The 23,882-nt window shown below is 41.3% G+C and overlaps 2 protein-coding genes across 2 annotated transcripts in view; one reads left to right on the plus strand and one right to left on the minus strand.

Annotated features, from left to right (window-relative positions):
• LOC118793055 (GDNF family receptor alpha-4-like) overlaps nucleotides 1-19,195 on the plus strand; it is a 190,168-nt gene extending 170,973 nt beyond the window's left edge. Inside the window, exons 5-8 of the mRNA XM_036550998.1 lie at nucleotides 6,324-6,433; nucleotides 7,673-7,807; nucleotides 17,807-17,967; nucleotides 19,064-19,195. Coding sequence (XP_036406891.1) covers nucleotides 6,324-6,433; nucleotides 7,673-7,807; nucleotides 17,807-17,967; nucleotides 19,064-19,195 — 538 coding nt within the window. The remainder of the gene's footprint in view (nucleotides 1-6,323; nucleotides 6,434-7,672; nucleotides 7,808-17,806; nucleotides 17,968-19,063) is intronic.
• A 3,745-nt stretch (nucleotides 19,196-22,940) lies between these two features.
• Nucleotides 22,941-23,882, minus strand: part of LOC118793069 (attractin-like) — a 179,846-nt gene continuing 178,904 nt past the window's right edge. Inside the window, exon 29 of the mRNA XM_036551024.1 lies at nucleotides 22,941-23,124. Within this exon, the coding sequence (XP_036406917.1) occupies nucleotides 23,090-23,124 (35 nt within the window). The 3' untranslated portion in view covers nucleotides 22,941-23,089. The remainder of the gene's footprint in view (nucleotides 23,125-23,882) is intronic.

A 23,882-nucleotide genomic window follows, 5' to 3' on the forward strand; every position in this document is an offset into this window, starting at 1 on the left:
AATTATACAATGCCGTAGTCAGACCGCACCTGGAATACTGTGTGCAGTTCTGGGCACCGCACTATAAAAAAGATACTGAAGCTTTAGAAAAGGTTCAAAGAAGGGCAACTAAATTAGTTCCTGGCATGAAATATAAAAGCTATGAGGAAAGACTCAAGTTACTTAACCTATTTAGATTAAGCGAGAGGAGGCTTAGGGGTGATTTAATTGAGGTATTTAAATTTATAAAAGGAATCAATAAGGTTAACTATAATAGATTCTTTAGGGTGAGTTCAGTCTGTAGAACAAGAGGACATAAATGGAAACTAGTTAAGAGTAAGTTCCGCACTGATGTAAGGAAATATTATTTTACACAAAGAGTTATCGATACATGGAATAGGTTGCCAGGTCATGTAGTTGAGGCAGAGACCCTTGCTGTGTTCAAGTCTAGACTTGATGCAGTTTTGGATACTCTTTAATTAAGAAATGGCGAGCTTAGTTGGGCCGAATGGCCTGTTCTCGTCATCATATGTTCTTATGTTCTTATGTTCTTATAAATTTACGTGACAATGGTGTGTCGTCATCTCCACACTCTATAACTTTGCGCCCTCCGGAATTGTGTGTATGAAATACGATAAACACGTAGTCACCTTGCACCCCTAATTATAGCTCAGTTGAGAGAAGATGTTGAAGTGGGGAATAATGAAAACATAAGCCTTCTTATATGTTCAATGTCATTTAAGCCTATAAACACTATTTTTAGAGATGCGATGTTTAAAAAGTTGTTTTTAATGACAAATCGTGTGGTTGCGTGGAATTATTGTTCGCATTTTATGTTTTTATTAGTGTCCATGGATTTTATTTCATATATTAATGATGAGGGAACAGATTTTGACAAGGTAGCATATCTCACCTGAATAAGGTGTTCCCCTAACGGAGAACTAAAGGTATCTATCCACAGTCACGTGACAGGTCGCCCTTCGGATAGTTCTTCAAATGGGTGATGTTTGTACACGTGCAAAGTTTACGATATATTTATCGTTATACATATCCTTACTTCCTTCCTCCCTTCTTTTCAACATTCATTCATTCATTCACTAATTGAATAACCCTGCGTGGCAAAATTATAGGCTACAAGGATCTGCATCTCCCCAAAGTAGCCTACCTCAGCTACAAAAATGCCTAGCCTATGTATTATTCCTATGCCTATGTATGAACATATCAGTAAGTTTTTCGACAGGCAAATGAGTTTGAGAATAATTTAAATGTATTGTCTCAAAACAATCAACAAACAAACAAGAAAAGCCATTGAGTTTGGACGTGGGTTCAGACATATTAATGGTGTAGGCTAAATGCAACATATGACCACTGCAGAAGACAAAAACAAGGAAACAACATTAAAATAACAGAACATTAATAGGAATGTATGCTATTGTATGTGCACCAAGACATTTGAAACTAGCGGCAGCACGTTTGGGCTATTTCGCTTTCCGTACATCCAGTTGTGCTTGGGTGCTTCTGGAGCTTCCGTGAACAGATATGGCTTTCTCAAGGGGGAACCTGAATTCCTAAAGGGAATGGAATCGGCTGCTACACCGGTTCTTTGCCTGCCGAAACGCGAAGAAGTGTAGGTCTTTCCTTTACAGAAATTGGGGGTGTTCTAAAACTTTTGACTGGTAGCAGGGGGCACCTGCAGGATTTCATCTTAGGGTACGCACAGAAACTTGACCACGCACGCACACACATATCGAGAGAGAGCTGAGAGAGAGAAACGCCACTGACTGATTAATGAATAATTAAATCTGGCCTACCTATTTGAACTTTACTCTCCTTCTCCCGGTCGCATCGAATTGTTTGAGCACTTCCTCACAGACCTTTGATCACATAGCCTAAAATATTTCGGGACATTCTAAAACGCTTAATGTTCCAAAACTGCGGTCAAAGATCACCAAATTTCTCTCGGACATCTCTTGTCAGAAACACTTCCTCCTGTCAAAAAAATCAAAGCCGAAGATCCTATCCTAAGATCCTAAGAGTATGGTCGTTATCTCATGTTAAGCATTTTCCTCTCCATTAACGCCCATAGTAAGGAAAAAAGCTTAACGTGGCGTAATGTCCCAAAACGGCAATCAGTGATCACCAAAATTGTCTGACATCTCACATGTCATAAACACTATCGCCTATCAAAAAAGCAAAACTGAAACCCAATGAAAGGGGTAACTATCTTGCGTTAATCTGTTTCTTCTCCATTGACCCCCAAAAACCTTAACACAGCATTATGGACCAAAACGGCAACATATCAGGACTACACTTCTCTAACACGTTTCTGATCATGACCACGTTCAAGAACCAATACGACGACCCCATGGGTTTAATATAAACACTGAAGTTTTCCCCATAGGAACCCATTATAAAGACACTGCTTGCAGCTGGCCTACAGTTGGCCTATTTGGAATAGCTTAATGCAAATTTTCATGTTTAACCTGTTAGGATGTCACTTGAGCTACAGCCTACACTGGGGTGGTGATCAGCAACGTGTAGGCCTACTGTTGCAATAAGGAACATTAAGGCTTTTCTGCCATTATAAGAAACAAGCTTAACGTGGCTTAATGTACCTATAAACATCGATCAAAGAAGACCAAATTCCTCTCATACATCTCTTGTCATAAACACTTTCACATATCAAAAAATCAAAACCGAAATCCAAGGAATATGGTCGTTGTCTTACGTTAAGCCTTTTTCTTATGCTCGGTACTCAATAAAATCGGTGTATCACAGTTTGTTGTTTATTTTATAGCTAGGCTATTTTTTCAGTGTGCCGCAAGCTAGCTAGTTGATACACCTATCTAGTATCTACCTAGATACACCTAGCAAGCTAATTTCTACTCCGATAGAAATTGAAAAAAGCACAATAAATTCCAAATGTTAATAAATGCTCACGCTATTACGATCATACAATCCAAAAATGGTCTATACTTTAATTCTGTCAGACACAATTGTGTCGTCTTTTACAAATAATATATAATACATATTTTTTTTATATTTGGCAGAAAAGCTGGTGCAATAATGTGCCGATCTCCATCAGATACACTATATAGGATGTTAGCTTGGTACCTAATATTAAGTAGCCTACTCATTGTGTAGATTTGCCCCGTTCTTGTGCTGTGTAGCTATAATTGTGACAGTAGAGTGGGCTGTGGGCGTTCATTTTTCGCCTTAAGAGTATGATAGGCCTGCCTTTTCCTGGGTTACGCCTTTACCAACAAAGCGATTGGCCGTTTGGTGTAAAAGCGAGACTTCCGTTAATGCAACTGCCAGTGAGTGTTACGGCCAATGCCATTCATATTTCAAGGAATGGTCTGTCTTCTTCTTTTTAATGTCTCTGATACACACCTCTTCCCCAGTTTTCAATTTCAAATTTCAGTTCCAAAGAGCTTTATTGGCATGACAAATGTACACATAGGTACACATCTCTGTCTGTCGTGGAACGTTCAAAAATCAGAAATCTCATGGTATGCACTGTGCGTACAGCCGTACAGCTGCAGGCGCTCGTGACTGGTAGTGTACGTCACATAAACCAGACTTACACAAACTTTGCAAATATGAAGGTAAAAGCTACCAGGCAACATCATGGCCACAAAGAAAAGAAAATGTTCTTTTAGTAAAGAATGGGCTGCGACATATTTCTGGGTGAGGCTGGTGGATGGGGATTCCCAAAGACTGTTCTGCAGTCTTTGTTAAAACAGTTTTCCCATTTCACATGGAGGCGGATATGATGTGAAGCGACACAGCACATGTGAGTCTCACAAGAAAAGGGTACTACAAAAAGAAATGTCCAAATCTATGGATTTGTTTCTCCTGAATCCCAAAGAAGATAGCCTGCTAGATAAGATCACTGCAGCTGAACTGTAGCCTGTATCGGTGCCTAAATTCTTTCCTATGAAGAGCGAAAAATTAATCTGGATGGGCCATGGGCCAAAAATAATCATATATATATATATATATATATATATATATATATATATATATATATATATATATAATTATATATAAAAGGAAAAACACCTTTCTGACAGAAAGAACGCATGACAAAATGTGAACGCATCACAAAATGCCCCCATATGGTAGCTAATGAGCCACAATACCAAAATGTTTTAACTCCAGGATTTCCATATACCCACTTAAAAATGTGCAAGAATACGTATCAACATAGTTTTGTGACAGAATTTTCACAAGTTAGTTGTTTTCGCAAACACTGGGGATTGGGGAGACAGCAAACTGTGCAAATGTCGTTGAATATGAAAAAAAAAACTTTCACATCGCACGATCAGACAGCCCTCCCCACATCCCCCCACCTCACTCACCCTGAGCACCAACGAGCACATTTCAGAAGCTAGAGTGCGTACACATATGACCTGTGTGATTTCGGGATTTTAAAATAAAATTTGGATATTGAAATAAAGTTAAATGAAATGAAACAAAAACAAGTAACACTCTTGGAATTTATAAAAACACAGCATCAAAAGCCAGAGGCTGAAGTTTCTGATCCTGGCAGACTGGAACCTGAGATTGCAGAAAAGGAGCCTGATAAAGTTACAACTGCTAAGTGAAAATCTCATACAGATTAACATTAGCTGATTAGCTAGTATATATTACTGTAACAGCAGGCGATGTGCAATATGTGTATTGAATTACATTTCCTGCCATGTCTAGTGTGTGCCTAAAGTTAGCTAGTGAGCAATGGTTTTCATAGTTCTAACCACAAAATCTAGTTGTCTAGCTAACTAAATTGGCTAGCTAGCCAACAAGTAGCTAAGTTAGCACAGTAGCAGTATCTCCCTCCTCTTCCCCCAACCTTCCTCTTTCTGACTACTAAACATCACCATAAGATAACGTAGCTAGACAGATAAATAATCAAATGACGGTACTTAGAGATGAAAAGCTTTGGCATGCCTGGTTAACATCAGTCTTGCACGTGATATTGATATGGGTGGATGAAGTAGGGAACTTTGTTTTAGTGAAAGTATAACTACTCAGAGATACACTGTACGCTGGTAAATGCAAAAGTAGGCTACTTAATTTCAAGTTGTAGTTATGTTAAAGTAGCTACTAAGTATGATTGTTACCCACTGAGTTTGATAGAGCTATGTTTTTTATTGTTGGGAGGCATTCAATGCACAAACCTTTGAACTGTGAATGTTAGTGGTCAGGTGGTTAAATGCAGACTTTAACCAGGTGCACTCCGCAATTCTAATCCAATACACTTTTTGTCAAATTCAGCGAATTTCTCCTCATGGTCCTCTAGCTGTCTGTTCTGTAGCCCTGTGGACACTCTAAAAACTCCGGTGTTCCTACACAGTTCTGGCTCTGTAAATGGGAAACAAAATGGCTCGACCGAGCCATACACTATTCCAGCCAATCAACACATGCAAAGCAAAGTGAAACCTTTGTCTGGATACCCCCCCTTACCCCATCCCCACTATGCTACCTTAAGCATGTAATGTTGCTTGAAATAAATAGGTTTAATTTTAACATTCGTACTGCAAGCCAAGACATTGACTTCTGATCTTAAGTACCGTTAGTAACTAGCAACTTAACATTAGTTAAGCTTATTCCGGTCTGGGGCTTGTATTTTTACCCACACACCATCCCATCACCAGCACCACCACCTACAGTCCCAAAATATTTTTTAGTAGTAGTAGTATTGACAGGTTAGCTAGCTAACTAATGTTAACTTTAGCTAACTGGATTTCTGTGTAGGTAATGTTAGCGGGTGGTCTTACCTGTAAATGTTTTTTTTAAATTAGATGTAGAGTCCATGGATGATGACAGCATTTTCACAGCTGGAAGACATAACTTGCACTGTACTGTGATGTTGTTCCCCTTTTCTGTGTTAAAGACAAAATAATGGCAAAATTTCACCCAGTGAGAGCATTTTTTTCACTAGAGGCCAAGATAATGAATTGGCAACTGTAAGATTGGCTATGGTTTCACTTGAGACCAGAGTGGTGTTGTGAGACTCGTGAAGTGTTATAATGTGTGCACATGTGCATGGTAGTATGTCGTTCTTTATTTTAAAATGTATTTTAAAATTGTAATCCTGCTAATAATCCCCGTCTTTTTTTTCTGTGACTGTAACAGAATACGGTTACCTTTTTTTTGTGTCCTAATTACGTAACGCCGTTCCATGTATTCCGTTACTCCCCAAGCCTGATTATATCACAGTTTTAGGATACCTCTCAGCGTTGGTAACATGTCTCACATTGTCCCCTACAAACCTACTACTCATCCCACATTTGGTCTGTTTGCATCTGGTCACCCTAGATGTGACTTTGCCCCTACAGGTCTCGTTGGGCGCAGTTCCAGTACGACTGCCAGCCATCAGAGCAGTCTGCCAGCGGCTGTATGCAGGGGAACTACAGGGCCTGTCTGCTGGCCTACACTGGTGTGATAGGTAAGAGGGAGAGAGAGAGAGAGAGAAAGAAAGAGTGAAAGGGAGAGGGAGGCAGACGGAGGGTGGAGAGAGGGAGGGGGAGGAATGGAGAGAGGGAAAGAAAGCAGGGAAGGAGTGAGTTAGAGAGAAAATGGGAAGGAGGGAGACAGGCAGTGGTATCCTGCAATAACATGTCACATGTTCATTGCACATACATAATTTTATTTTGGATTTCATAATGTCCCACATACTGAAAAATGTCTTTTTTTAAGACCAGTTTATGTTTTTCTGCATGACATAACATTAGTGCAACTTGCTAATAATGGCATAGAGGTCAGTTTCATGACCATGGGGGGTAAAATCTCTCTCCCTTTCCAACTTCATACACAGACCTACACATCAGTGGAACTCCTTGTAGAAACCCAGAGGGGAGGGAGGAGAAAAGATGGGTGAAAATGGAGAGAGGAGGAGGGAAACAGACAGAGAGAGAGAGAGTAAAGGGAACTTCATGGATCTTAGGATATTCAAGGATCCTAATTACCATTTTATTATTATTATTATTATTATCATTATAACTGGAAGGACAGCAACTGAGAAATCTAGACAGGTCAAGGTCACTGTTCTTAGTGTTATATTTTTCTTAGAATATTTTGTTGTTTTTTGCTGTTTATACTCGTTATATGCCTGATTGCATAATGATTGCTTTGGCAATGCTGTTATTAATGGAACAGTCATGCCAATAAAGAATTTATTGAATTTGAATGCATTTCAAACCATTCAAAAGGGCAAGAGAAATAGAGAGTAAGAGAGAGATGGACTGAAATAAAAAGATGTAGATAGAAACTGAAAAAGACAGAAAAACAGCAGAAAATGAAAAAAGCGAAGGAGAGAGAGGTGTGGAGGGAATGAGAGGGTGATTGTGAGAGAGATGTTCCCTGACCACAGTCTGCACCATTAGCCTGACAGGGTGCTCTGGGCTTGCTCACCTGACTGGGCTCCTCATTGACAAATGAGCACTAAGTCTAACTATGTTTAGGTCCTCAGAGTTCCCTGAGGGAGGTAATGAGGGGGTGTTGATACAGTGGGGTGAGGGAAGGGTAGGATTCCTGCATATTTTAAATGAGGGGGTATAAAACTGTTGGGGCTGTCAGCATTAAATGTAAATGAGGGGATGTTAGGTTGTAGCGTGGGGTCTCTGGGGTGTAAGATGGTGGGTTTCCCAGCATGCTTTGAGTGGAAGGCTGAAATTTATCTCTGCAGGGAGCTCCATCACACCTAACTATGTGGACAACTCCACCTCCAGTGTGTCGCCACGGTGCTCCTGTTCTGCAAGTGGGAACCAGAGAGAGGAGTGCACAGAGTTCCTCAGCTACTTCACTGACAATCTGTGTCTAAGTGAGTTACCAATCAATCAATCAGTTAATCAATCCATTCTACAACCTGTGTCTGAGTGAGTGGCTTGTCAACCAATCAATAAATCTTCTACTAATCTAATCTAATATAATTAATCTTTCTGTGTCTGAGTGACCTACCAATTAATCAATAAAGAAATCAATCAATCAATCCATTCCACAACCTGCATCTGTGGGAGTGATCAGTCAATCAATCAGCAATCGACTGTACAACCTGTGTCTAAGTGAGTGAGCTATCATTCAATCAATCATTCCATTCTACAACCTCTGTCTGAGTGACCTATAAATCAATCAATCAATCATTTGTCATCCTGTATCTGAGTTAATGACTTATTGATTGATCAATCAATAAATCCTTTCATCATCCTGTTTCAGAGTGAGTGTCCAGTAAATTAATCAAGCCATTCACCAAAAGATTGCCTCTGAGTGGGTCCCGGCTTTAATCATAATCAATCCAATTGCCAACAATGCAGATCAGAGTTGCCCAATCAACAAATTAGTTAGACACTTAATCAATCATTTAGTGCTCCCTCCCTCTAGTGCGCCATGGATCATCTATTAAAAGGAGAAGAAATGCATCTGAATGGGGCTGATGGAGATTTTTGCCACAATCTTACTGTGCATTCGCTGTGACAACTGACCCCCACGGTGTGCAGGGAGCCCCCATGACCTCTGACACTCATTATGACTGGAGCCGTTTCTTTTTGGTTCAGTATGCACATTTGCAGGTTTTCTGTCATAAGATCACCTCCCCTTCCCCAGGATATCTCAACTACACAGCAGCAACTGCCAAATTAGAGCAACACCAGGGGCCTCATTTATAAAACATTCTTACGCACAGATTTGATCTTAGAATGTGCGTACGCTCAAATCCACACCAAAGTTCAGATTTATAAAAACGGTCTTTGACGTGGAAAAGTACGTCAGGGCGGCAGTGTAGCATAGTGGTTAAGGAGCAGGACTCGTAACCGAAAGGTTGCCGGTTCAATCCCCGCTGGGACACTGCTGCTGTACCCTTGGGCAAGGTACTTAACCCACTGGTGCCTCAGTAAATATCCAGCTGTATAAATGGATAACATTGTAAAGAACTGTAACCTATGTAAGTCGCTTTGGATAAAAGCGTCTGCTAAATGAATAAATGTAAATGTAATGTAAATGTCACGTTTCAGTAACAGTCTATGTTACAAACGCAAATACAATGTACACCTAGGTTGATGAAAAAATGACAATGACCTCAAATCAGTTTGACTATTTAATTAATAGTAATGATTAAGCAAAACGAACAGTAACGATTGAGCAAAATCTGAACATTAGTCGCTAAAATGTAGGCTACATTTTGTATGACGATTATTACCGGACATTTTGACCGGCAAGTTTTTAATTTTTCAGTTTTTTATAAATTTTACCAGCCAAAAACCGGTAATTACTGGCTAACGGTAATCTGCTGCCTAATTGTTTCCTCATTATTATTATTATTATTATTATTAGTAGTAGTAGTAGATGCTGTTGTAGTTGTATTGCCAGATTGAACACATTGCTTAGGCTATACGTAATGGTTTGCACAATAAAGCTACCAATAAATTAAAACAACATAAGATAGGCTTACGCTACTAAAACAAACAAGCTGCTTGTGGAAAACAAAAACAAAAAAACGCACATTGGTTTTCCAAAACTACCCCAATTAGCATAATTGACACATCCTTGAAGGAAATAGGCTATAAAATGTCCAATAATGTAGTGGTTTGCAAGAGGAAGGATGGCAGCATTGGCACTTCTCGAAGATATCGCCAACCGACGGCAGACGTCTTTGTGCATGATGAAAAGTGGCTGATAAGCAGGTACCGCAGGTGCAGAGAGCTATGCTATTAGAGCTTTGTGCCCAGATGGCACGTACTTGGTTTTAGTGGTAACGCCACTGGAAAGGCTCCCAAACAGCGTCCCTGCACGCATCTGCACCTCCGCCAACAAGACCTAGATTTTGGCCTCACTAAAAAAATTTTTTCTTGCAGCTCACCATTATCAAGTAGAGGATTTGGGTTTTGATTGGAGCTCCTATATATGCTAATGAAATAAATTAGGGGGCGTTTACAAGGCAGAGATCTAAAACCATTCAGCTACACACAATTTCAAGATCATTTGTGATTTATAGATTTCACATCTGGGAGAGTGGCGTACACACGTTTTTTTGTGTGTACATTCATTTTCTCTGAATCACACGTACGCACATTTCAGAAATGATCTTAGATCAAAAATCTAGGATTGTTTCTATGCATTTTTTTTTATAAATGAGGCCCCAGTTTGTCATGTCCAAACCTATCAGCAAAACTTCCAGCTGAAACAACAACAGTATTTCATAAATGCATTCAGGAGGTGATACACATGTGTCTTTGGGGATGGAGAGGTAGATGACAAGCAGATTTTTGAGAAGAAGACTGTTTGAGAAATGAGTCACATCAGTCATGCTCTGATGGGGCAAAACCAGGCAAATTGGGCAAATTCTCTATATTGAGGTTGCTCTGCCATAATTGAGTACAAAGCCAGGGAGTAATCATGATCCTTATGGACGCTGGTCCTGTTTAATCTTCAGAAGCGCCTTTGAAACAACTGCTCTCATCCCTTTCTCTGCTGATGAGCCCCTGGCTCATGGTGTTCTCCGTATATTCCTCCAGGAAACAAATTAAGAATAAAGCAAATCTGGCAGAACGAAATGAGAGCAAAACATGCCCCCCAATGTACATTGCCCTCCAGAAGTATGTTAATGGTAGAATGGAATTTTTGCCATTAACTTAAGGTATTTGGATTTGAAATGATGAATGTGAAATAAAAGTAGAAATGATCTACTTTTATCTAATGGTCTTCACATGCATATACATTTTACCATTTTAGAGAAATGGCTGTTTTTGTGTTGAGTACCCCCATTTTCGGGTGTGCAAAAGTAAGTTAACAAATGACTGACAGGTGTAACTCCTTGCTCAGGTGTTTCCTTTTACATGGATTGTTCACACATAAAAGGGCAGTGGGTGTCTCTTTTCATTTGTGGAGATTGCATTTGGAGCACGAATGCATACACCAGCATGAAAACTAGAGAACTGACTATGGCAGAAAACAGCTAATCTGTAAGAAGAGAGAACAAAAAAAGTCATTAAGAACCATAGCACAGGAAATGGCTATGTCAAGTACAACAGTTTGGAAAGTTCTGAAAAAAGAAACCACTGGTGGACTTCAAAATAAACACAGAGCAGGTTGTCCTTGGAAAACAACTGCAGCTGATGACAGACTGGGGAAAAAAAACCTTGAATTTATACCAAGTCAATGGGGTGTTTACTGAGGCCGTCATGAGGCCTGCTGGGGATTGTAACCATCCTCCTTTTCTCACCTTCCTCTTTGCTCAAGTTTGTCTCTGTGTTGCTGCATGCACCTCTGCCTCATTTGCTGACACAGGGATGCGAGTGGTCTTCAAGGACGTGGTAATTGTGGGTAATTTCATTTCCTGCGGTGGTTAATGGTGCAGACACAGGATACAAAGGGAGAGGGGAAAAGCAAAGCTTTGCATAAACAAAGGAAATGACTCAGAGTGAGCAAGCCAGGGACTGGCCTTCGAGAGTAAAATGCTCGCCGAAGGTCATTTTCATCACTGTAAATTACCATCTCTGCTCGGGGCAAGCCAGACGTGGGAGTGACTGAGTGAAATGGCTCATTAGGTCCTCTGTTCAATAAGATTATGCGATTGGGCGGCATTCATTTTTAATCTTTCTTATGAACGGCGCTGAGCCTTGGGAAATTTTCTTAGCATTTCAAGGACCTACTCTATTTTGTGAACAATTCTTCATATGTTCATTATTGCTATGGAATTGTAATGCTGTGAACTACACAGTCTAACAATTCACTACAATCTCAAACATTTCAGATGAGAGAATGAGACATCATTGATGGTTTAGCCCTACGCAGTCTGCCAGCTCTGTCACAGATAGATTCTTTTCAACAAATGGTTTAAATATTGGAGATAGCCTCATAGCTCTTGCTTTGTGGGATTCAGACAAATAACACAAATTGTCCTTCAACAAAGAGTTGTTTTTCTCCAACCAGAATTTCTCCTACTGTTGATTTATTATAAGTTTTAGCGGCTAATTTATTATAAGTCATGCTCTGTCACCAATCTGCACGTATTTCAGTTTTGACAGGAAGATGCACACATTTCCATGTCTCATTCAGCAGAGGACAGCCAACACTGGAAATATGTTAATATCAACTGACAACATTACGTTCTTTGGCTGGTCTATGCTGAATCATTAAATCATAATAACTAGAGCATATACAAAGGATGATTGGCAGTAAATACTGTATGTTAATTTAGAAGTCTATATTATGACAGTGTTAACAATACGTATTTGTTACATCTAGAAGTCTTTCTTTTAATGGCCCTGAAACTAAGTAATTGTTATATGTAGAATTCTAGGTCCCACTGTATGTGTCTTTAGGGAGCAACTAATGAAGCATTGCATTATACTTACTGTAGCTATGCCTACCAGTCAGGGAGAAAATCAGGAGGAGAGGCAGTGTGAGCAAAGAGAAGGCATAGAGAAAGGAGTTGTGTCTCAGGGAGGGAGTCATAGAGAGAGGAGCTGTTACTCAGGGACAGAGTCATGAAAGAGAGGCAGAGATCTGTGTAAAGGTCTTATGAACAAACTACAAGAAGACAAACTGCCTGAGAAATGTAGGACCTACAGATACTGCATTTATGTTGCATCATCACTGTTACCTGCAGTGGCGGTTCTAACAAAAAAAAAGAACCATTTTGCACCAACTGTAATTTTTATTCAGAGATTTGGGTAAACACAAATAAATAATCATAACATTTAACACTATATAAATATAAAAAAATATACAAAAAAGACTCATAAATGTCAAAAAGAAGCAACAGATTGTAGTATATAAATACAAATAAATAAGAGAATCAAATTATTACACTATTGCTAACAAAAACACAAATAAAACTAAATTGCACAAATCCTATATCACACAAGCATACAAATAGAATAACACACTTAAAAAGAAGACAACCTGATTATTAAACTATTGCACTTCAAACAAGAAACACACAAACTAATTTCACTACTGTCATCTAAACCCTGACCTTTCTTGCCTTCCTTGACGCAAAGTCATCAATTACATCATCATAACAAATCTGCCCAGCGATTGCATGGTTAATACTGATGGCAGCAAGGCCACTAAGACGTTCCTGTGACATGGTGGACCTCAGGTAGGATTTGATTAGCTTCAGCTTTGAAAAGCTCCTCTCTGCTTCAGCTACGGTCACTGGAAGAGTAAGACTAATTCTGAGAGCCGTCCACAAATTTGAATAAATTTCTGAGAGCTCCCTTTCATGTATAAATATCAGCAGCTCAAGCAGGATCAGGGTCTTCGATGGCAAGTCAGGCAAGTTCTTCAGTTCCTGTGCAAGCTCTCTGCCATCCAAGTCTGAGTGTTCTTTATAGTACAGTGTCACACTATGGGCCTCACACTGTTCTGTCAGCTCCTCATTTGAGAGACTTTGGAAGGTTGACAGCACTCCAAACTTCTCTCCCACATTTTCCAATGCGGAAAATCTTTCCTGAAGGGCTGAGGTTGCAGCATCAACAACAGCATTGAAAAATGTCACCTCCAGCTTCTTCAGGGCATCACTCAAAGGCTCATAAAATGATCAAAAAATCAGTATGATCCCACCTCCTCTGACAAGGACTAGGCCTCAATCTTCATCACAGGGTCTTTGGTTTGATCCCTCACCTCAATCAGTGTTTCTCTCACCGCTGCTGCCTGATACCTCAGTGGCTTGACACTCTTAACTTTACTCTCCCACGTTGTCTCAGTCCACATCTTCAAAGTGATGTCTACATGTTTTTTCAGGATGGCCCATCGCTGTGTGGAGGCTGGGAACAAGGTGTACAGTTTGTGTAAGATGCCAAAGTAACCTGTAGCATCAACAGAACTTTTAGCAGCATCAGCCACAACAAAGTTCAATGTGTGAGCACAAATAGAGCTTGGACACCTTTGTTTTTGCCTCTCATGTTGGCCCCATTATCATAAGACTGTCCTCTGCAGTCCTCAAAAGGAATTTTTAGCTCCTCTAATCTTTTGAGAATCAGGGTTGCCAAATGTTGGCCAGTGGACTCCTCTGCCTCCAAAAACCCCATGAAATGTTCCTTTATGTGGGGGTCCTCCTTCAGTGACACAATTCTAATCACAAGCGACAATTGTTCAGTGTGGCTGACATCTGGAGTGCAATCTAGAATGATAGAGTAGAATTTTTCCAGCTTGATGTCATTTACCATTATTGAAATGACCTTGCTGCTCAACAAATGAATGAGTTCATTTTGTATTTGGTGGCCAAGGTAGCTGGTGTGACTCAAGGTCCCTTTTTGGACACAATTAAGGTGCTCTTTCATGACTGGATCAAATTGTGCTATCAGTTCAACCTCTTTGAGGAAATTTCCATTTGATGGAGAGTACAGTTGTAACCCATGTTTCAAACTGAGCAATAAATAGTCATAAATACCAAATTAAATAACGCTAAATAAATGAATAAATAAATTCATGGTAATAAATAATCTTTCTTAAAATACATAAAAATGTTGAGCTGTTAGTTTAATACAGGTTTTTAGCAAGGTTAAATAGGGCTTGGCAATCCCTTTTAATTGAAATTGACCTCTCCTTTAATTTGCCCCCTGGCCTCTCAGCGCAGTCGGTGTAGCTCAGAAAGGAGAGCGAGGCGAGCAACGGCAGAGAGAAGCAGCGGAGAAAAACGGCGCACAGAGCCAGAACATTTTCGTATCTAATTTGGTGAATTAATGGTTTCTTTAAACAAAACCAGTGTTGGTGATTGTTGAAAACGGCGGGGAGACTAACCAGGTTTTGGCCAGGTTTTTCTCCCTGGGATAGTTTCTCAGGAGGTTGAACGTGGAGTCGGATTTTCCAGCGGTGTGTGTGTGGCCGCGGGAAACAGCACGCACGCATAAGACACCAGATGGCGAGCCTCACCCAAGGAGTTCTTACCTACAAGGACTGAAACGACATCCCAGTGACCGGATCACCTGCATACGGTTTGACTTACCAAAAATACTGCTTCGTAACTGTTGCCGTAGGATCTTGGATTTTTTTTTTTTCCTTTTTTTCTACACTCTCAGAGTTGAACTAATTGAATTTAAATACTGTAACATTGCGTTTAAGGAGTTAAATTGCCAGTGTTGTATTGCATTGATGTTTGAGTTGGATGGTGAATTTTGATTGTGTTTTCCTGTAAAGGTTAAACTTAAAGGGTCAATTAACCTGGAAAAGGGAATTTTAAAGGGTACTTACCTGTTCACCTGAAATAAGAAAAGAGTTAACACAGAAGGGAAAATAGCTAAAATAAATAGGCCTAACCTGTTGAGTTAGGGTTATTAATCTAGGAAGATACAGACCGGTCTTAACTTAGTATCTAGTTGACAAAACTAATTTGAAACCTAAAATAACCTAATCAGAATGAGATAAGGGCTAAACAAAGAGGGTTTGTGACCTACCTTCCACCCACTGTGAATATTTTGTGTATATGTACTGTGAGTGTATGTTCTGTTGTTATCAGTAAACTGCTGGCTTGTTCACTCAAAGGCTCCCGTCTCTGGTCTACTATTATATTTAAGTCAACCACTCCTTCGAACATAGAACTGGTCCAGTGACTTATAGCTGCCCGTAATAGTGACATGAGTGCTACACAGTGTTTCTGTGTATCCCCTTAGTGCAAGATTTCTAATTGCCAGAGACTGCACAATAGCAGTCAGACATGTCAACACCTATCTCCATCTTATCCTCTCAGCCTCCATAAGTGCCATCTCATGCTTATCAATTGTTTCCCCTTTTTTGATCCTCATTGCCAGTTCTTTCCATGTTTTCATGCAGTTTTTGGTGTTCTGGACTGCTGTCGTGTGAAGTCAGCTAAGAACTTGCATGTTTCCAGTCTGTCAGACCTAAGTTTGCTAAACTAATTTTCTTCTTAGAAAAGAGTTTGCAGCAGACGCAGAAGAGGCTGTTGTTTCTTTCAGAATACACCAACCAACTTCTAGGGATTTTTTCACCACTCACCAAGGTCTTCCTGAAATACTGGTGGTGGCAACTTCTTCCATCACTCTCATTCCTTGGGAAAACAAAGTTAGGTGGTACCTCACTTGGTCCTCTGCAAACTAGTTGTGTCCGAATTCTGTCAGTCAGAACTGAAGGCCAGTCAGCAGGGTCTGTAGACAGTGAGGGTGGGGATGCTGCTACAGACATTTCTATTGGAGAGCACATGGGCATTAGTTTACACAGTTATTCACATCATTGTTACCTACAATATGGAAACTTAAAACTTTGCAAAAGGGAATTTATTTATTTTGTTTATGTTATGCACATGCACACATGCACACAAACACACCTGAAAAATCCTGCTGGGGAGAAGTAGAAGCAAATGGGTCTTCATCCTTATCCTCAGGCTCAGACATTTGTGAAGACACTTGTGTGGCTAAGGAGGTAGATGGCTCCTCATCCTGGCCAGTGCTAGAGGGTGCTCCAAAATATTTCAGAAGTGCCCCTGAATTTGCATTGAAATACAGTATATGAGTCTGACACCCATTTGTTGCGCAATTAAATATACATGTCAGTATCCACAATTTATCAGACTTTCAGAATAGGAACCAAATAAACCATACAACCTCCTTGGCTAATGCTAGGCATAAGACACTCCAAAAGACTCAATATATCACAAAAGATACTAAATATCAGCATAATATAGACGTCTTTTAAGTTAGCCTACAGCACTGGAAACTCAGGACCTAGTCAATACAATCACATGACCTGTACACATCTTGCCCTTTGCCTGTTGTTTGCTCACTATATGCACTTTTGTACATCGCTTTGGATAAAAGCGTCTGCTAAATGAATAAATGTAAATGTAAAACCTTTATGATGTCACCTCAATGAAAGTTAACCAAATCAATAATGTGCTAGTTAGGTTGTAATCGTTTTACTGCAGGCTACACACATTATCATGATGAAACTGAAATTATATCCAATGTTACGTAAGCTAGTTGGACAGAAAAGAGAATATTGTCGCCCTATGTGTAATAGCATAGCAAGCAACATAGCAACATAGACTAACAAACATAAGTGTTATACTGGCCTATTTCATTATATGCATAATATTATACTCATAAAGAGATGACATAGCTGCATACCTTTATCTTTTGTGCGTTTCTCCTCTTCTTCTTTCCTCTTTTCTTCTAAACTGGGCACCTGATGGCTTAGACCATTTCTTATCCATTTGTTGTTATTTGCCACTCGAGCGTCAATACATTACCCATCCCCCAACACTGTCAACCAAGAGTCAAGACTCAACCAATTCAACTTGGTGCTATGCACACTGGTTTTTTATTCTTAACGATTTTGCACAAACCAGAAAAAAATTCGACAATACAGTATGTCTGTGAAACTATATATTCACAGTATTATGAATGAATTGTGGTTTATTTGGTAACATTTCGTAGTGTGACTGATTTTACTAATTGCATTAGTACTGTACAAAGTTAGAGGTGCGCTATTTGATGATTTCCCCGCTCCCCCTACCTCGGGCTTCCAGTGCGGAGACCTGAGGTCAACCTACCCCCGCCCCCCTGCCCATCTCGTATTTATGAGTTGGAGACCTTACCAAGCAGTAGCCTGCCTAGCTCACAAACTAGAATCAGGGCGCCCACTCCGACAAGGTTAATTGACCCACACAGTAACATGATATCATTGACGTGATGTGCAAATGAGCGATAGAAAACCGATCGCGTAAATGTCACCATTCCGATTTATTTTTTTGTGCGGGCGCCCCGTGCCGCCCTCGGCAAGATGCCACCCTGGGCAGCTGCCCATGTCGCCCATACCTAAATCCACCACTGGTTACCTGAGATCCCTCTCTCTGCTCTCACAACAGAGAATGCCATCGCAGCATATGGGAACAGGACAGACCTGAACTCCACCCCCAGCCAATCAGCACAGCTAGCCCCAGTGACGGACAGTGATGACCCAACCGCCTCTCCTCCCACCATCACAGACAGGGAGCAGAACATCCTGAACCCTCCAATGCCCACACAGGTGCGTTATTGTCCAAAGTGTGACCTGGGATCAGTTCTCAGAACTGATGGATTGTGTCAGGTTTAAGGTTGTAGTAGCTGATCTTAGGTCAGTGTCTGTTGGGAGTGGGTTCTGCCAGTAGTGAAGCCACTCCCCACAGTAAATGAAGTAAATGAAGCAGCATGCACCTCAGGCACTCAGGAGAAGGATGTTAACTTTTGCAAGAACAGTACAGACAGACTGAGTGCAATTACTGTAAGTCCACTCTAGTCCATGCAGTGTTTTCTCTTACAGGTCATGCATTATCCCATGGATTTCAAACCCAGTTCCTAGAGGGCAAATGTGTATTTTGGTTTTTGACCTGCACATGTGTCATATATTGAAATATTTTGCAGCAGTGCACCTTAAGAAATGTGTCAGACCAAAATTCAAGAGCTAATGAATAAATTGGACAAACTGAATCAGGTCATTGACCTGAAGGGAAAAAACAGCAGACATAGCTAGGCCATGAGGACCCGGGCAGCGTTAGCCAGTGGCAGAGGCCAGGAAGTCAACAACTTGCAGGGTGAGAACGGTCACAGTATCTCTGACATCTCTCACTCTAACACACTCCATTTTTCATTGAATGGCACTCTATTAGTTTGTCATAAGAGCATCACCAGAGTACAGGATACTGAAAACAGAAAATGACTAATAATACAACTAAACTTTCAGACTAAAATCTACCCCCATCTTCTCTGCCCCCTTCTCTTTTATCTTGTCCCTACCCGCCTCCGTCTCTGTCTGTCCCCCGCCTTCTCTCACCATCTCCCCTTCCCACTCCTTCACTGCTCATCTCCCCTGCCCCTTCCTTATCTCTCCACTTTGCCCCTTCTCTCTCCATCTTCCCCACCCCCTCCTTCTCCTCCTCCCCTTCCTTCTCTCTCCATCCCCCTCTCCCTCCCTCCTCTGTCTGTCCATACTCCCGTTTCCTCGACCCCCTCCTTCTCTCTCCACCCCCCCCCCTCCCCCTCCCCCTCCTTCCTCTCCATCCCCCCCCTCCCCCTCCCCCTCCCCCTCCTTCCCTCTCCACCTCCCTTTCCCATCCTTCTGTGTCCATCACTCCACCCCCATCCAGGCCACAAAGAAGGACAGATTGTGGGTGGATTCCACCATTCCCTCTCCTGCGCTCTCCGGCCGCTCCGCCAACCCCCTACACCTGACTTTTACCTGCTTCCTGCTGCCGCTGGCTGCCTGCCTCCAACTTTAGGGTATGCCGCAGCAGCTCTGGACCTCCCTATGAACTGTGAGGCCCCACAGGAAACTACTGCGGTCTTCAGTTTTCATCAGTTCTACATATGTACAGTGTCATTAAGAGCAGAACAGGGTGGGAGGTTGGGGTGGGGCACAAGAAGAAATCCTCCTCAGCAGAGCTGCTGAGCCCATACATTTTCAAAGCTGTGTGACTGGGGTAGCACCCAACCGGGAACGGCCTGCCCATTCACATTGCTGTTTTCAATCATGGTTTTTAAAAAAAGGCAAACAAAATGTACATTTAAAAAAAGCCTTATATTTCCAGTACACACACCAAAATTTACTTTAGAAAACAGCACAAACAGAAGAGAGCTTGGGATACTTTTTATTCTTTATTTTGTACAATGCCTATGACATTTATCATGTTTGGACAAGAGACTTGAGCCTGGGCGGGAAACAGAAACACCTATATCTAGTGGACATTGGGAGTACAGAGAAGAGGCAAATTACATATCTTTATTTGTGTGTGCACCTGTCTGGACATGTGTATAAAAAATTTCCATCAAAGCTGGAAAAGTCAGATGAGGAAATATGACTATCCTACACTTTTCCAGATCAAGATGTTTCCCCAATCCAGACTGGTCATTTTACCTAGACTGATGGCTGTTGTGCCAGCCCTCAATCACTGACCTTTGGGCTCCACCAGCCAGAAGGTTTTCTTCCACAGCTTTTGACTTCAAAGGGATTCTCCTGATTCAGTGGTGACCTGACCACTTTGTTTGGTGACCATTGTCCTGTTTTGTTCTGTACAAAGCAACTGTGCTGGTGCACAGCTGTCTGGGTTGGGGGTGGTGTGAAAAAGTCGATTTGGGGGTTGGACTCTGGATCTATGATGTGTCAATTGTCACAAAGAGAGTCCTCTACTAGGAGGGAGGAGTGTGGCATTTGGATTTCACACAGCAGGATACATGTTATTTGCTGAAAAATAAAAACTATGAGATGAGATAAAGCCTGCCATTTGTATCTGTGTTTGCAAGGCACTCTGGGAAGGATGCAAATTGGCTGACTGCCATGGAATACTTGATGGTCTCCCTTCTGTCTGAACTTTGATCCCCAGATTGATACACAGAGCCATTAGTGCTTTTTTGCCCTTTACTTTTCCCTCTTATTTTCAAAGTACAAGTGTGCATGTCACAATATGTGCTCACATTCAAGTGAAATGCGTAAAAAACAATGAATCAGATCTTTCACCTGACAAAGAAATGGCTCAACCAAAAAGGTTGGTTACCTCCACATTCTTTATCTGAAGTTGCATTAGGGTACAGTCGATGGGAATTCCACCAAAGTAAACCTGACTGTTTAACTAGAACTGGTGCTCAAATGGAAGGTGGGATTCTGAAACAGAAACATGGCTGCCACTGGAATCTGTTGTGAACTAACGACTTAGCGCAGCTATTTTGCCTTAATTCACATAGAGTCCTATAGAGCTGCCACATAATGAGTTACATGGGTTATCCATAACCATGATAAAATTTGTTTAAACAATACTCTTCATTCACAGTACACAGTACTTTTGTGATTAATTTAGGGAAAGATTTACTCACTGTGACAGATACGCGATACAGTTTTTGCTTAGTGTGCACACTTTCTGGGGTTAATGACACTCAGCAGGGTGGACAGTGATACCACCCCACAGCTCTCTTCAGCTTGATGGCTGAAGCTAAGTGGGCCTGGCCTTTCTGAGGACTAGGATGGGAAATTGCATAGGAAAATGCCCCAGTGCATTGGTTCTCAACTGACCCCCCCCCCCCAACATATCCAGCTACTTTGTATTCATCAGGGAACTGAACCCTCCCCTGCTAAAATAAGGGCAATGAGAACAGCCTTGCATTACTCACATCTAATTACACACCCCACTCAGAGCTGTTAGGAGACAGTTCTGTGGAACAGCATGGCGTTTGATCCAGAGACAAGCGATGTGTGTATTAGAATACAAAGTGATGCTGCTACATCCGATTGGAGCCAAAAGGCGCCTCTTGATGATAACAGTCTGCGGAATATGGGGTTCCCCATGACCATATATGGACCTCACTTCCAAAGTGTGAACCCTACAGAGCCAATTAGGCAACAAGGTTCAGGAGAGACCCAATTAGAGAGGGAGCTGTTTAGCAATGCACAGCTCCACAAAACCAATCAAAAACAGCACCCCCTCTAGTCATTGTAACTCATATGTAATTGTACCTACTGTAACTGTATAAAAAAGAACTAAATCCTATACCTGTCAAACTTCTGCTCCATGCTGATGTTCCCACAGCCGGCTGTGCAAATAAACCTTCCTGTCTTTCACTATGAACATCGGATCTGCTTCTGTGTCGGAATAAAACTTATTTCGATCCTCTGGGAGTTGACTAACAGAGCTAAGGGGAAGAGCAGCATCCTGTCCTCACTTCTAAGATGATTGCCACTTTCCATGACCTTGCTATGGGGCCACATATGAAATAAATGACTATAGGTATTGATCACGTTTTGCTCAACAACAGTATTCTGATCCCCTTGTACATTGTTTTAATATGTTCAGCTAGGACAGTAGGTTGTCACTGTGTAAAAGCTGCTCCTTTTTATTATTTTGCCCCTGCTGGCATTTCCCCTTTTTTAGGACTTGCTAATGGAGCGTGAAGGTCTTCCCTTAGGCAGGAGGCAGTGAGGTAAGACAAGGATGCTCCTAAAGCTTGCTCCTGTGACCAGCACCTGTGTTTCTCACTTCAGTCTACATGGGGCACTACTGGAAAAATGGGGGAGCCACAGATTGTCCACCCCTGATAGGTCACTGGGAGGCACTGGTCCAGTGGTAATTGGAAGAGCCCTGGATGTTGTAAGGTTACCCTCCCACTGCTGTGAACTATCACTTACATCATATCTCAGAAATAACTGTTTTTAAAGTTGAATGTAATTTTACACAAGTCTTCAAAATAGCTGTTTTTTTGTAACCCATTCACACCGAAACTCAGTTAATTTTAATTAATGTTTTAAGTTAAAATTGAATGATGCAAAAAGACAGACACGCTATGAAAAATTCATTACAGTTGTTGGATTTTCTTCTAATTTTAAAATTAAACGAACCGGACCAAAAGCGCGCTTGGAGAAAAAGCTTTAATCCAGCAGCATCTCTGCCTGTGAAGCTTTAACTCACAGAACTGTTACCGTGATCAGCCTTTTATACAGATAAAAAAATCGCAACAAACAATAGGTTTACACTGTTGCAACATCAACCTATGTTCCCAGTGCAAAGCGGGATCCTTTGATGCTGACCGCCCCTTTGTGTGGTGATGGTTGCCAATTGCCCACTCCCAGTTGTATGCTACACTTGATGGCTGCTGCCTGCCTTAATCAATTGCTCTTGGCTCCAACTGTAATGTGGCGCCAAGAGGTGTGGAGCTTCCTGAACCACATCTGGTCAGAAGTTAGAAGTACCATAATCTTACATTCCCCCCTTTGATCATAAAAAAATATGATCACAAAAATAAAGTAGTACTTGTAAGAAAATACAGGAACAGAAGGAGGGAGAAAAAAAATAAACCGCAACATGTTGATATTAATCATGTACACAGCCTAATACTGAGCACAGGCACCTCTACTTACAGCATAAAATAAAAGAATATCATTTTATGATGATACACAGATACATTGAGAGATGTACAGAGAAGTGACATTGCTGGCATGGTGGATGATTGCATTCCACACATGCTGCTGGATTGTGCTGGTGAATGAGGTCTCCTGAAGCAGTCTGTGATATTGTGGGCTTGGTTGATGCAGATGTGTCCCATGTCCTGTGGTTTTTCAGCAGATGTCAGCCAGGTGTCAGGTACAGTCCAGCGCAGGTGTCAGATGTCAGGCAGGGCACCCTTCTCTCTCAGCTGTTTGGAATCCTGCTCTTCACTGGAACACCTGCAATGACACACAAGAGAGAAGGCGGGAACGCATCTTGCCAATGTACATAAACATTAAAATAAAATTGATTGTTATTCCTAAAAAAATGCCTAAACTGTCCCTGTGTAGTTTCGGTGGGAAGCTACAGTATTTATCAGTGGTGGTATGATGACCTCTTCATCCTCAGACGACAAGCTAGTCCCGCCATGTCTGGACTCTGATAAATACTACCGCCATTCTATCCCTCATCTCTAGGCGGATTTGCTAACTTGCAATGGCTTACATGGTACCACTTATCTTTTCCCTGCACCTTAACTGCTGCATTAGTTACTAAAAGAACCTGATATGGACCTTCCCACTAGGATTCTAATGCTACATTCTGAGGTTTGTGTGCGAGACTTTTTCGCAGTATCGGATCAGACTGTCAGATTAATGTTAAATGCACGTCAGCTTTGCACAGATCCATTGTTCCGGGTTGGGGCATGGGCCGACCTGTGATGACTTCAAAAGGTTTAGTCCAGTTTCCTTGTTGTGTTGCTTGGATGCTGCAGAGCACAATGGGTAGAGCTTCGGGCCAAGGGATTCCTTCCTGGTGGAGTTTGGACAGATGTTCTGTGATGACATGATTCATTCTCTCTGTTCGGCCTGATCAGTTCGTCTGGTCAGAAGTTAGAAGTACCATAATCTTACACAGTGTTTAGGCCACAGATTAGTTAGATCACAGTCTGTTAGACAAGCAGTGTTAGATAACAGAATTTTAGGGCTGTCAGTGAGTA

Source organism: Megalops cyprinoides, chromosome 18 (assembly GCF_013368585.1).
Source record: "Megalops cyprinoides isolate fMegCyp1 chromosome 18, fMegCyp1.pri, whole genome shotgun sequence".
Taxonomy (NCBI): Eukaryota; Metazoa; Chordata; class Actinopteri; order Elopiformes; family Megalopidae; genus Megalops; species Megalops cyprinoides.